At 34.0% G+C, this 20088-nt stretch overlaps 1 protein-coding gene across 1 annotated transcript; it reads left to right on the top strand.

Annotated features, from left to right (window-relative positions):
• Positions 1-254: 254 nt before the first annotated feature.
• LOC114191281 (protein HUA2-LIKE 2-like) lies at positions 255-19331 on the top strand. Its single transcript, XM_028080452.1, has 16 exons — positions 255-730; positions 1826-1902; positions 9080-11080; positions 11478-11934; positions 12526-12634; positions 12741-12853; positions 12960-13144; positions 13226-13673; positions 13792-14227; positions 14353-14520; positions 16744-16823; positions 16903-16979; positions 17076-17137; positions 17212-17330; positions 18669-18836; positions 19239-19331. Exons 1-16 carry the CDS (start codon positions 608-610, stop codon positions 19269-19271), a joined length of 4656 nt encoding a protein of 1551 aa, XP_027936253.1. The 5' UTR covers positions 255-607; the 3' UTR covers positions 19272-19331.
• Positions 19332-20088: the final 757 nt, after the last annotated feature.

The raw sequence follows: 20088 nt of genomic DNA, 5'->3' as shown, positions 1-20088 counted from the left end.
GAGGATGGAGCCTGACCTTGGGAGAAGGAGAATAAAATTGTAGGGATAAAATGGGAATATTAAAATTTTTGGGGTGCAGGAAGAAAAAATGGGGTGCAGGAAGAACTGGGCGGCCCATGAATGCCAAAAGTCTAAAGTTTGAATAGAGGGAGACCGGCCGTGGCATGGAGTATATTGGAAATGCTGTAGTCACGTGCACGGAAGTATACCAAAAATAAAATGAATGATCACAAAGCATATCTCATCTTTATCAATTTTCTACAGTCAGCACGGAGCGCACGTTAGCCCACTTCACCCTTGCCAGAAGCCCATACTCCGTGTCTTGCTTCCACCTAACCAACTCATATCTCTGAAAAAAACTCTACTTGCGTCCCCAAAATCCCCTTCTACCTCCCCTCTCTTTCTCCCTCAATTAGGGTTTGCGTTTTCACACTCTTTCCAACACCCTCCTTCTCCCTCTGCTTACCCCAAATCCCTTGCGTTTCAATGCCTGCCAAATCCCTCACTAAATACCAAACACTGCCTAACCCTTCCATTATCGACCCAATTCGCTGCTCGATTCACTTCATATCACTTCTTCCCCTCATTTCACTGTAGGCTTCCTCCTATGGCGCCTACCCGCAGAAAGGGGGTCAGTAAGGCGGCGGCGGCGGCTGCCGCCTGCCGCCAGTGGAAAGTGGGCGATCTTGTGCTTGCCAAAGTCAAGGGCTTCCCTGCATGGCCTGCCACGGTTGGTTCCTCTCTTTACTTTGTGAATTTTTGTGAAAATTTCTGTCTTTCTTTTGACTGTGCTGTTTGAATGTGCTTTTTGAGGTTGTATCGGGGGTTGCATGTTGAGTAGGGTTAGAATTCTTGGTTTAGTGTGACAATTTTCCTTGAGAATTGTGGATCCAGTATTGAATTCCGTAATAGAAGATGGATTGACCATAAAGTCTTAAACTTATGTCTTATATGCGTTTTGTACGCTTCGTGGTTTGCTTAGATGAATATGTTGTGCATAACTGGAATGTGTTCAGCAGGTTTTCAAAATTTAATTGCGAATTCTGAAGTTTTGATTGCTTCTGACGGAAAAGGCGACTTTTGATTTCTTTGGTAGCAAGGGGGGAGAAGATGGAAACTAGTAAACATAGGCTAGTAAACATGGGCTGAAACCATCTGGAGCTTTGACTTTCCTGTTTCTCCTCCTCGCAGAAAAAATTAACTTTGAATATTTACCGCTTCTATAACATTGGGTTTGGTATGCTTATCAATGAGATGATTTTTAAGCCATTTTCATCTTGTTTTTTCTTCTTTTCGTTAGGCATGTTTATATAGAGTCTGAATGTTGACACCGTACCCGAGAACCAAAGGTCTCCTGTCTTCAACCCAGTTTCCCAACAATGTGAGGATAACAGATGGGTTTTGATGGCCCCCGTTTAGTTGTTGAGAGAGCTTGGCTGAGGAAGAGAGATCCTTACAATGTAGTAGTGAGTGATTTAAAGTTAGATATATTAGTCAATAGTGCGAGAGAGTGTGCGAGATTTGGAAATTTTATCCACCTGTCAGGCTTGGTGTAAGTTTTACACTTCATTAATTTTAGAAAAAGAAGTTACTTCTGCAACATTTCTTTTCGTTTTTCACTCTAATGGAATATGCATTTTACTTGCTGAAATTTATTCTCTCAAATTTCACTCCTTACCCCAACCTTCTTTACACTCTTACCAAACTCACCTTAATAAATCACGGTCGAAAAAGGGGCCTTAGATTCTAAAACTGTTTCTTTTGTTCGCCTTCTTTTTTATAGTAGCTACTTCCTTTAACTTATGCAGTTCTTTGCTGGTGGCAGGTAAGTGAGCCAGAGAAATGGGGTTACTCTACTGATTGGAAGAAGGTGCTTGTTTACTTCTTTGGAACACAACAAATGTAAGTATTCAAACTATTTGGTAGCTTGAATGACGAAAGTGTGGTTGTTGTGACAATTGATTTGTATAGCTTAGCATAACTTTCAAAATCATATATACTTTGTTCAAATTTCATAATCAATGTAATTGTGAAGCCTAGCACTTGTTTGGTAGTGTAGATAGGATAGGATGGACAAAGTAAGATGACTGACTAATATTGTGTGTGTGGTGCCCACCAAATAGTCTGATAGTTGGTAATATAAATTGTATGCAAATGACGAAGTTATTCCTGTGAAAAGTGGTGTTTGTGGCTGGGATTGTAATCATGGAGGTGGTGATTGTAGTGGGTCAATAGTTACGTGGCATAGTTGCTGTACTGGTGGTAGAGGTGGCATGGGTTGCAGCAGTTGTGGCAACAGTGGTGATGGTGCAGCCGCGTCCACAATTATAGTAATGGTGGAATGGAATTAAGAAGTTACGTAAGTGATGGAAGGGGGTGACTTTTCTTTCTCCTATCCTATTTGTTCTTAACCCATCTCTGGTTGGCTCAACTTTTTAATTAATGAACAGGATTTAACAACCAAACAGGATAATCTTATTCTATCCGTTAGAAAAACAATATTTATCTTTTGTCAGGATTGTCTTTTATAGATTATATAAAAATATGTTTTGTTTCGTATTTTGAAAAGCCTGTGTTAGAGCAGGTTCTCCATGTCTGAACTTGTCCCCTCCGTTTAAATTGTACTCTTTTTTATATATAAATGTGTTCAGTTGCCGAGTGCAGTTTAACACTTTAGCATTTTATCGTAAGTCATTGTATTTTCTGAATTACCTCATAGTTGATTAAAATTTACAATAGTATACCCGTCCTGTTGAGAATAAAAAGATAATATAAAATTGGATGACTAAAGAGATCCCTCTTGTGATCTTCTATTTATAATGATAGAACAGATATAATGGAAGATGAAAGATCAAAAGACTAGCTTAAATTCCTAAGTACAACTCAGATAGTGCACTAGACTCCTAGGTACAAGACTAAGTACTAATCATGATTACAGCTGATAAATGATTGCCAATGCACTATTTATTACTTATTTCAACACTCCCCCTCAAGCTGGAGTATACAAATTGGATGACCCAAGCTTGGAATAGATAAACTCAATTGAAGTCCCTTAAGAACTTGGTCAGCATATATGCAAGTTGACCATTTTGTTCTGACAAACATAGTACAAACTTCTTTAGACAACATTTTTCTTGGATTAGACAATTGGAGCACAAACTGCAAAGTAGACATCTAGCTTTGACAATATCTAGAGATGTTTTAGTGACAATAGTGACAAAGAAGGTAACTAGCATATGACAATGGCCAACAAACATCAAACCTGGGCTGGCAGAAAACAGAGGCCGATAAACAACTAAAACAACTATGGAGAATAATATGAGAATGTGGTGCACAACTGCATAACTTCAATTAGGATGATTTTGTCAAAGAAGATTGCCATCAACAATAGATGGCGACCAACAATGACGAACAACAACAGATTGTGGCCGACTAGACGTATGACAACAAACAATGGTAGACAACGATAAACTGCGGTGCACAAGATTACCATCAACAATGGATGATGGTGTTATAAAGCTTAAAGGATTTGGACTCATCCAGGAAAATGGTGTCCCCAGGTCATTTGATGATTTATCGTGTGGTGGTGGTGTTATAAAGCTTAATGGATTTGGACTCATCTGGGAAAATGGTGATGAAATTGGATTGCCATATTTGAGGTCCTTGATACATTCGAACCATTCTCTACAGAGATGGAATACAATGTAGTGAAGGAACTTGACTATGGCAGTCCAATTTTATCACCACTTTCCTAGATGAGTCCAAATCCATTAAGCTTTATAACACCACCACCACACGATAAATCATCAGACGTCCTGGGACACCATTTTCTGGATAAGTCCAAATCCATTAAGCTTTATAACACCACCATCCACTGTTGATGGTAATCTTGTCCGTGGTAATCTTGTCCGCTAGGACACCATTTTCTGGATAAGTCCAAATCCATTAAGCTTTATAACACCACCATCCATTGTTGATGGTAATCTTGTCCGTGGTAATCTTGTCTGCCGTAGTTATCGTTGTCCACCACTGTTGGCTATCATCTGTTGTTGATGGAAATCTAGTCTGTCGCTGTTTGCCACTACTGGTTGCCATCTATAGTAATATTATATTTTTAACTGGCTTAAATATTTTATAGTAATATTATATTTTAACCAACTTAAATATTTTGTAGTAATATTATATTTTAACGAACTTAAATATTTTTATAGTGATATTTTATTCTAACAACTTAAACATTTTATAGTAATATTGCATTATATTTTAACCAACTTAAATATTTTATAGTGATATTTAATTCTAACAAACTTAAATATTTTACGGTAACATTACATTATAACCAACTTAAATATTTTATAGTAATATTATATTTTAACTAAAATATTTTATAGTAATATTTTATTTTAACTAAAATATTTTATAGTAATATCTTATTTTAACTAAAATATTTTATAGTAATATCTTATTTTAATGAACGTGAAAATTTTATAGTAATATTTTATTTAACCAACTTTAATATTTAAGTGATATTTTATAAAAGTTGTTTTTTATTTATTATGATGTTTTATAAATAAAAATTATTTTATTTTAGCCAAATTTAATATTTATAGCAATATTTTATTTTAACCCGCTTAAATATTTCAATGATATTTAATAAAAATCATTTTTATTTACCTTTTTATGAATTTTTACATATGAAAGTTATTTAATTACAAGTAAAGTATTTCTAAAACTTTTTGTATATAACAATTATTTATTTTAAATCATAAATAAATTTATTTCAATAAATAATACCATTATGTATATTTTGAGTTATGGATGTACGTTTTATGTGGATATCTACCTTTGCAGCTATATTTAAATACCAGTTCAAATCTACTAACTTCATCTCAGCTGGGTCAAGGACACCCATTTAAAGCAACTAAAGTTCCAGCTCGGCTAGGAGTAAGTTCTCACCTGACTAAAGAAAAAGAGATTCCAGCATGGCTAAGAACTCGAAATTATGTTCAATTAAAACTTTTTCTATTTGAATTAAATTGACCAACAAATCAGAAGTTAATTGCTGCAAGACCCCACATTTAAGACAATTGAAAGACAAAAACAATAGATTGATTTGATCAAACAGGAAAAACTCAAACAAACCAGTATGATTCAACAAATTAAAATGTAAAATCAACATATTGATATATCAGGAAATTCTGCAGAAAAACGCAAATCACTCAAGTAGCATGCTTTACCAAACAAGATTGGTTCCAATTGATATATCAAACTTAGTTGCACCACCAAATTACATCAAATCACATGAAAACCTTACAAAGATTGATTAAATTGATTTTCTTGAAGTTTAAATGATGAACAAGGTAAGGGAGAGAGAATCACACAATGGTTTTTGTACTGGTTTACTCAAATCTGAGCTACATCTAGTTTGTCAGGGCAACCTAAGCCTGACAATGCACTAACTTAAAAGATTTACACAATCCCGCAAAGATTACAATTTGAATTAAACTAAAACACCATGATTCTTGAATCCCACAAGAATCTCAAACCCAACATAGCAAGATCCCACTTGCAGAATTGGAATCACACCAAGAAACACCTAGAAGCGAAGGAACAACCAGACCTTGTTGGTGGCTCTCCCTAGCCAACCAAAGCGCGTCTTTCAAGCTTCAAAACCAAGCAAAAATGGCTCTAAGAACTTCAATCATGAGTTGCTCATTGTGTAATCTAGAGAGTGTTTTCCAAATTGGTTTCACTGTTTTCATGCTCAAAAATCACATAACTTCTCCCACTCTCTTAAAACCCAGCTAATATAGTCTGCACATAAGTGAATTTAACATGTTGATTTGTCCATACAATCTGTTGATTTCACTTGACTTAAGTGAAATAAGCCAATTGCATAGCAATTAAACTGATCTAATACATTCATACCAGAATTATATGCAGCAAGCCTTTTAACATGTCAAAACCCTTTTTAGCTGATTGAAAAGATAAACAAAAGACAAAGGACATCTACACTATGTCATAAAGTCTACGAATTGAGTCCAATCTTCAAGTTTTGTAGTCTTCATGTCAATTTTAGATTCAATAAACCCCAAGCTTGATCAACTACCAATCACTTTAATTCTTCATTAAGTCTTCATCAATCTCTCATGATCACATGTACTAGCTTCATCAAATCTATGCACTAATATCACTTGTGCTAACACTAATTTAAACAAAACAAGTGGAAAAGTTTGGGAAGGAAGTATCCAGAATGAGCTTGACAAATTTTTTCAGACTTTACGCCTCAGACACTTTGGCTCAAGGTTGGGGGGCTGTGAACCGTTCCGGTTGTTCGGGGTCGGACTCGATACTCGAAGATGGATAAAATGCCCAAAGGCCGATTTAAAGTCTATAGGAAGTTTTGATTTAATTATCAGATTTTTTAAGTTGGGAGATATTTCAGCAAAACAATGAAGTGGTTTATATTTTATTATTATCTTTGTATTTTGTAACTGAAGTATTATGTTCTTATTTGGAAGATTGATTTGTAACCATTTTATTTATAAATAGAATGACACACCCAAGGCTAAGACACTTGGTTCTCTGGCTTGAAGCATGGTTAACTGAGTTAGATTATTCAATCTCTATATTTGTTCTCCGGTCTAGGGCACCCAGCTTTTTACCAGAACAAGTTTCTTATGCTCTGTCTTGATTTTTCATTTCTTCCTTCCTCATGAATCGTCTATAACGTACGATTCAGATTCATCCTATTCATGTTACAATTCGGGCAACAAAACAATCATCAAATGATATGTATCATGATTGATGAATTTTGTAACGAATCCTAATTCGAATCGTACAATTCTTATGATTCTAACTAGTATGAAATAGAACAATATATGGAATGTGATTGTCAAGAAAGGAAGAGAACATTCTATTTTGAGGAAGCAAACAATGAAAACAGTATCACCAGTGACAAACTGGTAAGCTAGCAACAAGTTATGAGCATTTTCAACAAAATGTCTATTTTTCCTTTGCTATTCCATTTTTCTGAAGTTTAGGAGGACCAGTAAACTAATGTAAAATGCCATTTGAACTTAAAAGAGAAAAATAGCTAGAAGAAAAGTTTTCTTTGACATTATCACTCAAAATTTGGATAACTTGGCCAAATTGATTTTTATTTTTTATAGGAAAGACAGATAGAAATTAGTTCAGATCCCTCTTTCATTAAATAAACCCAAGTATAACGAGAGTATTTATCAATAAATGTAAGAAAATATTGAAACCCAAAAGATGTGGCTTGACTTAGATCCCAAATGTCAGAATGGATTATAGAAAAGACAATGATGCATCTTATTTCAAGTTTTTGTATTTTTGTAATGGAAGATCAAGTATAATTTCCTTGTTGACATGTCAAATGTAATTTCTATTAGGATTTGGTTAGGTACCTGGTAGTGATGGAGTTCGATAGGTCAGTTGGGTTGATTGATATTGTAAAAGAAATTAAACATAATTGCCTATTATATATAAATTAGGAGAGTTTGACAGCGAATTCATTTTGTCACTGTTGGAGAATTGGGAGAAACTGGTGCCATATTGGCACAAAGTTGGTATTTAGGGTTATTCCACAATTTTTTTGCTTTTGATTCTGAACTAGTTCTCTGATTTCTATGGTGTGAAACCAGTGAAAGATAGGCAAACCAGATTTTAATTATATAAACTTTTCAATCTGGATCATCTAAAAGTTATGAACAATCCTATCTTTTTTCTGTAATCATGGGTGTCTTGTAAAATGGCCTATTTAAGCATCTTTCTCTTTTTCATATAAAGGATGCGAACAGTTGCCTTTTTCATTTCAAACCCATTTTTTTTACTTTTAATCTAAACGTAACACGCCTTTAACTCTTAAATTAAAAGAAAATGTTGGGTTAGGATGAATGACGACACTTTTAGAATTACTTTTGGAGTAACTTCATCCCTCATATCTGAATTACCCTTTTGACCTGCCCACTGTGTATCAGGTTTCAAAGATACTTCTCCCTTTTACCTTAAATGCTTGACTTTTAGCCTAAAATACTACCAAATTAGGTACATTTTTACTCTCAGGTCCACGACATTGCAGATGAAAGTTCCAAACATAACAATGTTTTGAAATGAATTATTGAAAAAGGTGATTGTCACTTTTCTGCACGAACTCTGGAGAAAACATAAATACTAGTGTCTGTGACTTGTGATCTGAAAATAGAGCTTTGATGACCCCTGATGTTTTGGTATATAGATTCTGTCACGTGGATTTTGTTATTTTTTTTTCTTCTGACCCTATTATTGACCATAGATTTAGTTCCTCTTAAGTGAGAAGGTTTTGATGCACCCAGGCTTGATTCAAATATAAATATAAACTTCACCTACTGTTGAATTCGGGGTTCTATGTAAGGCTTATTTACTGCACTGTGTTGCAATGTGGAATGTTGGGTAGTTTGAGTACTAATGGTATATCTTTACAGTATATACTTGTGATTCCCCATTTTGGTGTACACAAATTGTTTTTTTAATTCATCCTTAATAACATTTTAAATCGCAATGCAAAATTCACAATATATGACACATGTAAAAAGATGAAAAAAACAAAAATAAAATTATACACGGACCACGGTGGAGCAAATAAAAAGCAAACAAGAAAAAATCTACCAGATAGGGGGAAGGAAGAGACTCCTGCATAGATTAAAAAAAGAAACTTCCACGTTCTTTGTAGAATTAAGCTCTTAAAATGTTTGATTCTATATAATTTAGCTTTTTTATTGCAATTCAGTAGAATGTATATATTTAATTATCTTATTTTCATATAAATAGACAAAATTACTTAAATAATAATACACATTTTTATTTACAAAAAATTATAATACGGTGTGATAACAAATGTGGTCACAGGCACTGCAACGCCTGCAATTTTGCTAGTAATTATAATTATTTTGGGTTAATCTGTTTTGTGGTCTTATATTGAAGCTTTTGTACTCCCTATCATTTATTTTGTTTCCTTGCACATTACATCTAATTTATATTTAGCTCATGTTAGTTTTGAACTGATATTTTTTTGTAGAGCATTCTGCAATCCTTCTGATGTAGAAGCATTTACTGAGGAGAAAAAACAGTCTCTTCTTGGAAAACGTCATGGAAAAGGTGCTGATTTTGGTCGTGCTGTTCAGGAGATAATTGACAGTTTTGAGAAATCAAAAAAAGAGTCTCAGATTGATGAAACTGGCCTTGTTGGCGATGTTGCTAATGTAGATATTTCAAATCCTGTTATCTCATCTGCCAAGGATCAGACAGATACCCCCAAGTTGACACACACATTACCTAAGAATTCTTCAGATTCTATTACCTACAAACATGAAGAGGTAGTATGTGCAGCTGAGAATGAGTCAGCTGGTGTATATAAAGATGAATCTGATAATAAGGAGGCAATGTTGGAGGAGCCTGCTGATGAGGTTGCTGCGGTTAAATCTCCTAAGCCAGTTACTTATTCTACTCGAAAAAGGTCTATGGCTGACTTATGCCTGCAGGGTTGTGTAATACAAAAACATACCTCAGTAAGAAGGTCTAGAAATCCATCTCGTGCCCAAAACTTTGTGTTGCATTATAATGACGGTGCAAAGGGTGCTGGTGACCCATCAACTACTGCATGTACGCGAAGGAATAAATGTGTTAGGAAGTCACCTGATCTTTCTGGATGTGATGATTTTGAGTCATCTGCTTTTGTCTCGAATGGTAGCATGGAGGACAACAGTTCTGAAATTATAACAACTGATTCTGATACATTTAGCTTCAACGAGGGCAGTACAATAGATTCAAATTTTAAACTTGAACTCTCGGAAGCTGTTGAATGTTCAGAAGTTGAGTTGAACAAAGGGCTTGATCTGAAAATAAGACCTGTAGTCAATAAGAAAAAAAGAAAACCCAATAGGAAAAGGGCAACTCATGATGCTTCTAAGCCAACCAGTAGGACAGAGGAGGAGGCTGGTTTGCAGAATGCCAGTCAAAGTTCACAGAATATTTGTGAAAATTCAAAAGAAAGATGCTTTGAACAAGATGGGGATGAGCACTTGCCCCTAGTCAAACGAGCAAGAGTCAGGATGGGTAAATCATCTGTGGAGGCAGAACATCATAGCACTCTCCAATGTGTAGAAAACTACTGTAAGGAAGATACTATTACTAACTCAGCACATCAGATTATCACATCTTCAAATTGTGAGAATGGTAGCCCTGCTGATGGAGACTCATATGTACTGAATGGAGTTCTGGATAATGTTTCTCCAAAACTTTCAGTTCCATGTTCCAATACTCAGATATGTAATACTAAGAAAGATCAAACATTCAGCTCTGTGGATGGTGAAGCTGCTTTACCTCCATCTAAACGCCTCCATCGAGCTTTAGAAGCCATGTCGGCTAATGCTGCGGAACTAGGCCAAGCTCATATGGAAGCTTCATCATCCACCATAATGACAGCAAGTGGTATGTGCTGTATATCTGCTGTGAAGAGATGTCCGAGTATTACCATTAATAATCAAGAATGTAATGATTTTGGGCTGCAAAAGTTGGATACTTTCAACATTGATTCGTCTCATATCAATGTGAATTCAACCAATTCAAATCCAATGATTTTATCTGAGAATAAATCACCTATTCAAGTGGGTAAGCAACAGCATGAAACCAGCAATGATGTTCTCCCAGGTGCCACCACTCAAGTTGTTGAAGAGCTTAGTGATCATATGGTTTGCCAAGAAGCTGATTTAAAATTTCAGTCAAATGAAGGAAATTGTCCTATTGATACAAAATGCTGTGATGATGGAAGCATTCAATATTCACCAGATCCATCAATACTACCGAACCATGAAGACCACGTTAGAACTTTGAGTCATTCAAATTCAGCATCTGATGCATCAGGGCAAAATGGAATAAGCCTTGACCCTGTGATGGGTGTGAATGAAAATGATGCTTTATCACCTCATAATGTTAATATGCCTCGGAATGAGGTTGCTGTACGTGAGGATACAGAGTGCTTCAAGCCAGCAGTTGATGATATTGGCACAGCCAATGATATGTAAGATTTAGTTTTGGCATGTTGTAGTTCTTAGCCTTTTTAACACTTTTATTGAAATCCTAAAAAGTAAAGAAGAAAAAGAAATTAAGAAAACATTTTTGTTCTTATACACACAAAGCTTATTTTTTCTGTTATTATGACAACTTGTTATAGAGTTTGCCAATTTGGTTGGATGAACTTACACTTTTCTCATTTAGATGATTCATGGTGCAAGTGTTTTTTTTCTACTGCAAACTAATTGTGGGGTTCAGTTTGGTTGTGATCTTCCGGGTAAAATGATGTTCTTGCTTCATGTTTAAATGATGGTCAATATGAAAGAGATCAATTGTCGAACAATAGTTGTTTACGCATTATTTCTTTAAATTTAAGAATGTTTCTGTCCGATCTTTACTTTTAGGCATGAGGTTGTGAAAGAGATAAAATGTCAAGGTCCACAGGAGGATATGAATTCTGTCTCAACATCTGATGACTGTCTGGGTGACAAGGGTATTTCAGATATTCGGTCAAGTCCATCCTTGACAGATGGGGGTGATTGCATTCCGCAAGGATCTCCTCCAACTACTTCTGTTTGCAACGTTTCTACATCAGACAGTAGTAATATTCTTCACAATGGAAGTTGTAGCCCTGATGTACATTTACAACAGAAGCAAACTTTATCTGAACCTTTTGATGGATGTAAAGATGGGTATGTTGCAACTCAACAGTCAAGATGTATAGGGAAGCCAACTGAAGCAGGACGAGCTGCTTTGTTGTACTTTGAAGCAATGCTTGGGACATTGACAAGGACAAAGGAAAGTATTGGTCGAGCAACACGCATAGCTATTGACTGTGCAAAGTTTGGTATTGCAGATAAGGTAATATGCTTCTTTAAATTTAAGAAATCCTCCTATCCTCTATTATGAAATGTTGGTTGTGAATATGATAAGAACCTGGGAAGAACCACACCACAAAGGGTGGTTATTGTGTTGGGAGAGTTGAAAGCCTTGAACCTTATTAGAATCCCGTACTTCCAATGACTCAAAGCCTTGCAATTGCATCCTAATATTCTCTTTCTGTACCTCTAAATTTAAATGTTATTTTATTACTATAAGCAGGATAGGGTAAAATTTATTTATATCCAGTTACAAATCTTCAATTTTATAAATGAAGCTTTAATTTTTTTTTTCATTTATAATTTATGAATTGCAGTTTAATTTTTGTAAAAATGTAGTTTTTTTTTTACAAGCTATGCCGACAACTCTTTTAATTTTCGGGTTTAATTAAATTTGACTGTGAATCTGACTAAAAATTAGCACATTTGGTATTATAATTCTTCTGGACACCGATGAAACTTAAATTCCTTCAATAGACTCTGCCGTTATTTCCTAATTAAAATTGTTTAACTTTAGTTACAAAAGGCTTACATCGTGCCATTTACAATTTTGATGTATTGGGCTGTGTTCCAGGTGATGGAAATTCTTGCTCATTGTCTGGAAATGGAGTCTAGCATGCATCGGAGGGTGGATTTGTTTTTTCTTGTTGACTCAATTGCACAGTTTTCTCGTGGCTTAAAAGGTGACGTGTTTGATGTTTGCTACACTATTCTAACTAAAAGAGAAGGATGAAAATGTCAGCCAGATGTTTAATAATTAATTTGAATATAAAATGTCTGACTGTGCAGGTGATTTTTGTGGGGTATATTCGTCTGCTATCCATGCAGTCCTTCCACGACTATTATCTGCTGCTGCTCCTCCTGGAAATACTGCACAAGAAAACCGTAGGCAGTGTCTCAAGGCAAGTAAATCAAGTCTAATATTTATTGAAGTGAAACAAAATGTGCTTTCCTCGAATGTGTTTTGCATCATCATATTTTTTTAACCTTTGCTTTGAACTTCAATAGGTTTTAAGGCTGTGGTTGGAGAGAAAAATCCTACCAGTGCACGTAATTCGACGTCATATCCGGGAACTATCTTTATATAGCAATTCAGCTGCTGCTGGTGTGTTTTTGCGCCGTTCGATGAGAACAGAGAGGGCAATGGATGACCCCGTTAGAGAAATGGAGGGCATGCTTGATGAATATGGAAGGTTTGAGCTTGTTACTACTAATTATCTTTTATTTTTTCATACTTCTGGGACTGTTCACTTATTGTTCATTTGATCTTGTAGCAACTCAACTTTTCAGCTGCCTGGATTCTGCATGCCCCGGATGCTTAAAGATGAAGATGATGGTGAATGGAGTGATTCTGATGGTGGGAACTTTGAGGCTGTCACGCCAGAGCATACTTCTGAAGTACAAGAAATGACTTCTGCAATTGAAAAACACAGGCATATCTTGGAAGATGTTGATGGTGAACTTGAAATGGAAGATGTAGCTCCCTCAAATGAAGTTGAAATCAATTCGACTTCTGATGTTGGTGGTGAAACTGCAAAGCTGTTTGAGAAGAATCTGGCCCCGCCCTTTGCTCCTCTACATCAGGATGTGCCTTCATCTTCCCCACCACCACCACCACCACCACCTTCATTCCTTCCTCCACCACCACCTCCTCCACCCCCACCCCCACCCCACCCCCACCCCCAGTTGTACACCACATGCCATCTACCTCTGATCCATACAACACTGTAGTTAATTCAAAAGGTGTTTCACAGGTAAGCTTCTCAACTGCGCATGATTTTGCCACCATGTAATATAGAACTCAGCTTTCTTTGTCTTTTCTAATCGAGCTGGTTTGCAGACTCTTAATGACAACCCACTTCCCTCTGTGGTTCAGCCCATGGCTGCCCCTAGGCATAACCAACCTATCAATGATGGAGTGCACAATCGAGGCCCTGAATATAGAGACATGCACATGCCAGAATCTACTTGTTCTTTCAACCGTTTTCCTGTACCTCCTCCAGATAATTTTGGACATACCGATGGAGTTGCTATGCGTAATAAGGGGTATTCTATTCGGCCACCTCAGCATGTGCCGTCCAATCAGTTTTCTTTTGTTAATGGGGAGCGGCATGTGGAACATCGAAGGGAGGTTCCACCACCCCCTCCTTATTCCAATAGGCAGCACTTTATGCAGAACATGGAAAGAGATAACTTCTATAATAATAATCATGAGAGAATAAGACCACCTCCTTATGATTACCACGAGAGATGGAATATTCCTACACCTTTTCCCGGTAAGATTGGGATGACTGATGATTCTTGTGATATTTGTCATGTATATTCATATTTAGTGGTTAATAGATCATACCATGGTTAGTTGTATTTATATGGAATGAAATCAAGTTTTTTTCTTTGGTAGGTCCTCGATATCAGGAAAAAGGTGTGCCTGCTCCTTATGGTTGTCATCCGTGTGAATCAACCAGAATACCAGATCATGGGTGGAGATTTCCTCCTCGCTCTATGAATCAGAGGAACTCCATGTCCTATAGACCACCATTTGAAGACGCAATTCCAGTTTCAAACAGAGGTTACACAACATTATTACTTTGTAGTTACAAAATTTTATTTGATAATGTCTTCTGCTCCTATTGGATTCTCTATAGAAAATAGTAAACGCTTCGTATTTATGTTTCAGGTCCAAGCTTTTGGCAACCTAGGTGATCAGAAAATATCTAGAAACCATGGCTGGTATATTTCTATTTATCGTCTAGATCATAATGCCTGTCCTTCAACCAGTATTCTTGTGGGTACTCATGTTTCCCTCGTTGATTGCTAGGTATCTGGTCTTGTTGTTTAGGAAAAGGTGGTTTTCCATTGTGTACATGCATGAATCCTTGGAGGGGTTCGGCGGAATCTGCACAGGACATATGGATCATCTGCTAGGTTTTGTACATATGTATTTTAGCCTCTTCTGCAGAATGCAGGGCAGGGCAGAATGAGTAAAAGTGTAGAGTTGTTGGAGAGGGGTAATCTATTTAGGTTCTCATGTGTCAAATTTTTTGCTCCAAATTTTATAACTTATTTCATGGGGAAGCCCTTACAGAAGTTAGATCAATATATATATATATATATATATATATAATATATATACACACACATACAATTTTCAGGGTCGTTTCTTGGAATTGTACTTCCCTTAGTATATTGAAATTGTTCTTCTCTTAGTATATTGAAATTGTTCTCTCTTAAATGCGTGGTTTGCCAAATGTTATGGTCTTATCTTAATCTTAGTGGCCGCCAACTTCAAATTGGTCGTTTGGGCCACTTGGCTTAATCAGCAACAGTGCCATCGTTGATGATCATCAACTTCAGATTTCTAAATTTCCAATTAATCGTGCAATGCCATTTATCTGCCTTTGTATTTCTGGATAACTGTCTCTTCATCCATTATTCTTTAGGAAAATAGTTAGTTTAGTATTTGAACAACTGGACAAAGACGCGTTTTTTGGGTATATATATCTTAATAATTTTTTTGTAAGAAAATGTTTGATGACAGTAAGATATAGTAATGACATTAAGATACATTGGAGAGGAGAACGAATATACATTTGAATTTTTAATTACATTTTGATGCTTTTAAATATAAGAAGTGCTGAGTTAGTTAGAAAATAAACTAGCTTTGTATTTTGAAAAAGAAATGAAAGGTTCAACGAGGGAAGTCAAGCAAACAAAAGTTTATATTTTTGTTTTAGCAAAATGAAATTTGTCTTAGTTTCGAATAGAAAATTAAATATAAGAAAATGGAAATATCCTAACAAAAACTAACGAGAGACTTCGAATCCTTAGAGAACAAGAACTATTTTAAAACAAATATACAATTTTTATGAAAACAGTGGGGGAGAAGAACAATTGAGGTTCCTGTGATTGCCTGACTGTAGAAGGCTTCTGTAAAGCTATGATAGAAAGAAATATATAACATGTTGTATTAATAATGCAGTCTCAAAAACTTTTATTAGTTAAACTATAATTGAAAAATTATATATATCAAATACTATAGTCAGTTCAATTATTTTATTTTATTTTATTTTACTATATTTTTAATGATATGTTTATATTTCTCATTTTGTTGACTGTCATATCAAATACTGTGTTCATTTAATATAGCATGTAGTAAATTATTTTCTGTAAAAGGAAAATATATATATATATATATATATATATATATATATATATATATATATATAATATTTAAACCCTTTTACTTTAAAATGTTTAATAAACTATTTCAAATATATTTTAGTCTAATTTATACTTTTAGGTTATACGTAAATTATGTATACATTTTTTATTGTTTTATTATTTTTCTTGTTTTTTATAGAAATTAAGTGTATTCATCTGTGAAGTTGGTATAATATTCTACCTTATGTAGTGCTGTTTTTAGCTTTGAACTTTGGATTGTAGATAAAATGGTATGCAAATCAAAAGGGGCATTATTTTTGAACTGAATTTCATTGTTCCCAGCCTATGGCAGAAGGTCATGCAAAGCATGTTATATTTCCAGGGTGTAAGGTGACCATTCAATACTTTAAAAAACATTGAGGTGGGCAACATCAATTCATTGACATGAAAAACAAATCTTTTGTAATCGAATGAGAAGAAAAAGAATTAGTAAAATATTGGTAAGGGCAAATTTAGAATCCCGATAAAAGCATGAGATTTCGTGCCAACAAGTTATTGAACCAGAATGCTATAAAGGCTTGAACTCTGATTGTGCAACATCAGAAAAGAAAAGAAAAGAGAAATACAAGAGTATCCACATCTCAGAACACAGACAAAATGGGTGCTTCTCAATCAATCTCAGAAAATTCTATCCATGAATTCACCGTCAAGGTACACTTCTTTGTTATAAGTTTCAACCGAAACAAAAGTCTAAAATCATGAACATGTTTATTGAGTTTGGTTGTTGCAGGATGCTAGGGGCAAAGATGTGAACCTAAACGCCTACAGGGGCAAAGTTCTTCTTGTAATCAATGTTGCTTCAAAATGGTTGGTTTTATTATTTAGCACAACATTCTCTTGCATTGTTGTTTAATGATGAAAAGAAAATAAAGTTAGTTTTTCCTACTCCTTTGTGACAAACAGTGGATTTGCTGATGTGAATTACACACAGTTAACTCAGCTTTATTCCTCATACAAAAGCAGGGGTATGCTATTCTCTTTCAACTTATTCACATTGGTTGGTCTAAAAGGAAAGTGATGAGTGTTTTGTTGATGTTAGGTCTTGAGATATTGGCATTTCCATGTAATCAATTTTTGAAGAAAGAGCCTGGGACTAGCCAAGAGGCACATGACTTTGCATGTACAAGATATAAGGCTGAGTATCCAATTTTCGGGAAGGTATATATTGCTTCTTCTTCTCTATGTCAATGAAAATAAGACACATTTGTTGGTTTTTTATTTTTCTAATCCTGATGCAACTTCACCTGCGGTTGTTTTTTTTTAGGATGTTATATAGTTTAAGAATGACAAAAATATTTCATTTCACAACTGTTATGCGACATACAGCACGTGGACACATGCAGAGAGGGATGAGAGGATATAATAATATTAAATATCAGATATTTATTAATCGTTAATAATTACTAATGAATTTTATTTAATATTTTTATTAATTTAAGTAATGAAAATAAAATTATTAGTAAAATAGATATTAATAGTTGGAAGACTTGTTTAAAATTTGATTTTATATTTATGAAATTAAAGTCATTCAATAAAATCTTAACTTTTTAAAATTTAATTTTGGCTTAGGTTATTTAAAATTTGTTTTAAAATATCAAAGTTATTTGTATTAATATTTTATTAAATAATTTAATTTGAATTATACTTACCAATTAATTTTTTATTTAAAGTTATAATATAATGATTTATTTTTAAATAATTTTAGTTAAAATTTAAAAAGATGAATATAAAAATATTTAAGAATATTCATGATAATTATGAAATTAAAAGTTTACAAGTATTCTTTTCACATTATACTCAACAGGTACTGAAATAACTAACAGAACAAATTTTTTTCTCATAAGGGAATAAATAACAGATCCATTGTCAAAAGATAAATTTCTCCCTAGGTGATAATATATATATATATATATGAACTATTATCCACCTTAGTAAGGGTATTTGAGTGTTATAAGCATGAAGTTTCTTATGCTAAGAATTTATTATTCTATTCTATTATCTCTGTTACATGTTCCAACGCACTTCTTTCTTTGATCCCCAACCGTCCGTGCAATTGCATATGAAATTGAACAGACCGACACAAATATTGGAAAATGAGCCAATGATGCTGCTGTTTGTCGGAAGATTAGGTGATATTGTCCGTGTGAAAGTAACTATTTTTTTTTTTCTTTTGTCTTTGAACACTCATGTGAGTCATGTGGTTTTTGGTGAATTTTTACAGTGTTTGTTTTACCTTTGAACACATTTGACTTAGTTATTCCAATTGCATTATCCAAACAGTAAAAACATGTTGTAGCTCAATAATTTCACTTATGCATGTTGAACCACTCTAATTAACATTTACTAATTTATTTAATAAAGTTTACTCACAGTGTATATAAATATTAATAGTAGGTTGTGTATGGGAATATGATTTACATTAATTATGATGTTTTACCAATGACTTATATTAACCCATGCATAGTGCTTTAAATTCTTGTTTTTTATTATGTGTAGATACGTGTGAATGGATCAAAAAGTGCACCAGTGTACAACTTTCTGAAAGCACAGAAATCTGGAATTGTGGGATCTAGAATTAAATGGAATTTCACTAAGTTTTTGGTTGATGAAGAAGGCCACGTCATCAACCGTTATAGCCCAACCACCAAGCCATTAGCCATTGAAGTAAGTAACATATATTTTCTCTCTTTCATGGAAGGAGATAACCAGCTTATATTTAATTTTTTACTTTTTTTTAGTTTATAGTATTTATTGCACTTAGTTTATCCATGTATTCTAAATCCATAAAAAACCTACCAATGCTAACCGACAATCTGTCGTTAAATTTATTAGTATACTTTATCATAACTTTTGATATTCTTTTCTTTTCACTGAGTTTGTCAAATTTTAATTAATTACTTATCAATCATGGTTTCTGACTAGTTGACGTGGTACTACACTATCCAAATATAAAATTTAATCACTTAATTTTATATCTTATCTATTATCGACTAGTGTTTTTAATTAACGTAAATTAAACTGCTTGAGGTATGAAACTAAAAAGTTTTTTGTTTTCTTCTTTGACAGAAAGACATCAAGAAAGCATTGCGGTTGGCTTGAAAGACGACTCTACAATTATTTCAAACGAAAACGATTGCTCGTGTTCAACATATATCAAAAGAAAAAGGAAATGAAAAGATTATGTGATTGATGTTTATTCTATTCGTTATTTAGCTTATATTTATGTCTCATGGCTTTACTTGTGATGTTGTATCATTTTATTCTATTATTCTATTAAATTTTATTCCAAGGAAATTGTTATTCAATTTGATTTTGCCATGTAAACATATGTCCCTATGTACAACAGTAGCTTACGGTGAAAAAAAAAAACTTTATTTCCACATTAGGGATGCCTTGACTTTGATCACATAATATTTATATATTTGAAAACTTTGATTATTTAGTAATTTAAATATCTAAATATAAATATATATAATTATACTTAGTAATGTATTAGTTGAATTTAAAGAAGTCATAAGTATTTATAATGTGATGTTATTTAGATAAAGAAATGGAGTGAAAGAGAAGATTGTGGAAAGCATTGAATTATTTATAAAGTGTAGGTAGAATTTCCTTGTCAAAAATTCTGAGAACACCCATGTATAACATACTATTATTGTAAGTGAAGGTTGAAGCATACATGCAACCTATTTTATCTTTATTTGAGATAAATTCCTTTCCCCATCATTTTTGTTTTCTTTTATTTCCTTAATTCATATGCATTAGTTAGTGTCCTCAATTATTATGCATTTTTTTTTTAAAGTTTTGAGACAATCTTTGGTGTTGTATGAAGAGAAACTTTATTATGAGATGTGAGTTATCAAATTTAAGAGGAGTGTTATAGTTTTGATAAGCATATAATGGGGCACACAATCAC

The sequence above is a fragment of the Vigna unguiculata genome, chromosome 7 (assembly GCF_004118075.2).
Source record: "Vigna unguiculata cultivar IT97K-499-35 chromosome 7, ASM411807v1, whole genome shotgun sequence".
Lineage (NCBI taxonomy): Eukaryota > Viridiplantae > Streptophyta > Magnoliopsida > Fabales > Fabaceae > Vigna > Vigna unguiculata.
The sequence above is the reverse complement of the archived record's forward strand: the minus strand, read 5'-3'. Positions and strand labels throughout refer to the sequence as shown.

Excerpts from the sequence above, each read along its gene's own strand:
- LOC114191281 (XM_028080452.1), top strand. The coding sequence starts at position 608 with ATGGCGCCTACCCGCAGAAAGGGGGTCAGTAAGGCGGCGGCGGCGGCT. Across the intron at positions 11,081-11,477 it reads ATTGGCACAGCCAATGATAT|GCATGAGGTTGTGAAAGAGA; the intron begins GTAAGATTTAGT and ends CTTTACTTTTAG. Across the intron at positions 17,138-17,211 it reads TTCCTCATACAAAAGCAGGG|GTCTTGAGATATTGGCATTT; the intron begins GTATGCTATTCT and ends TGTTGATGTTAG.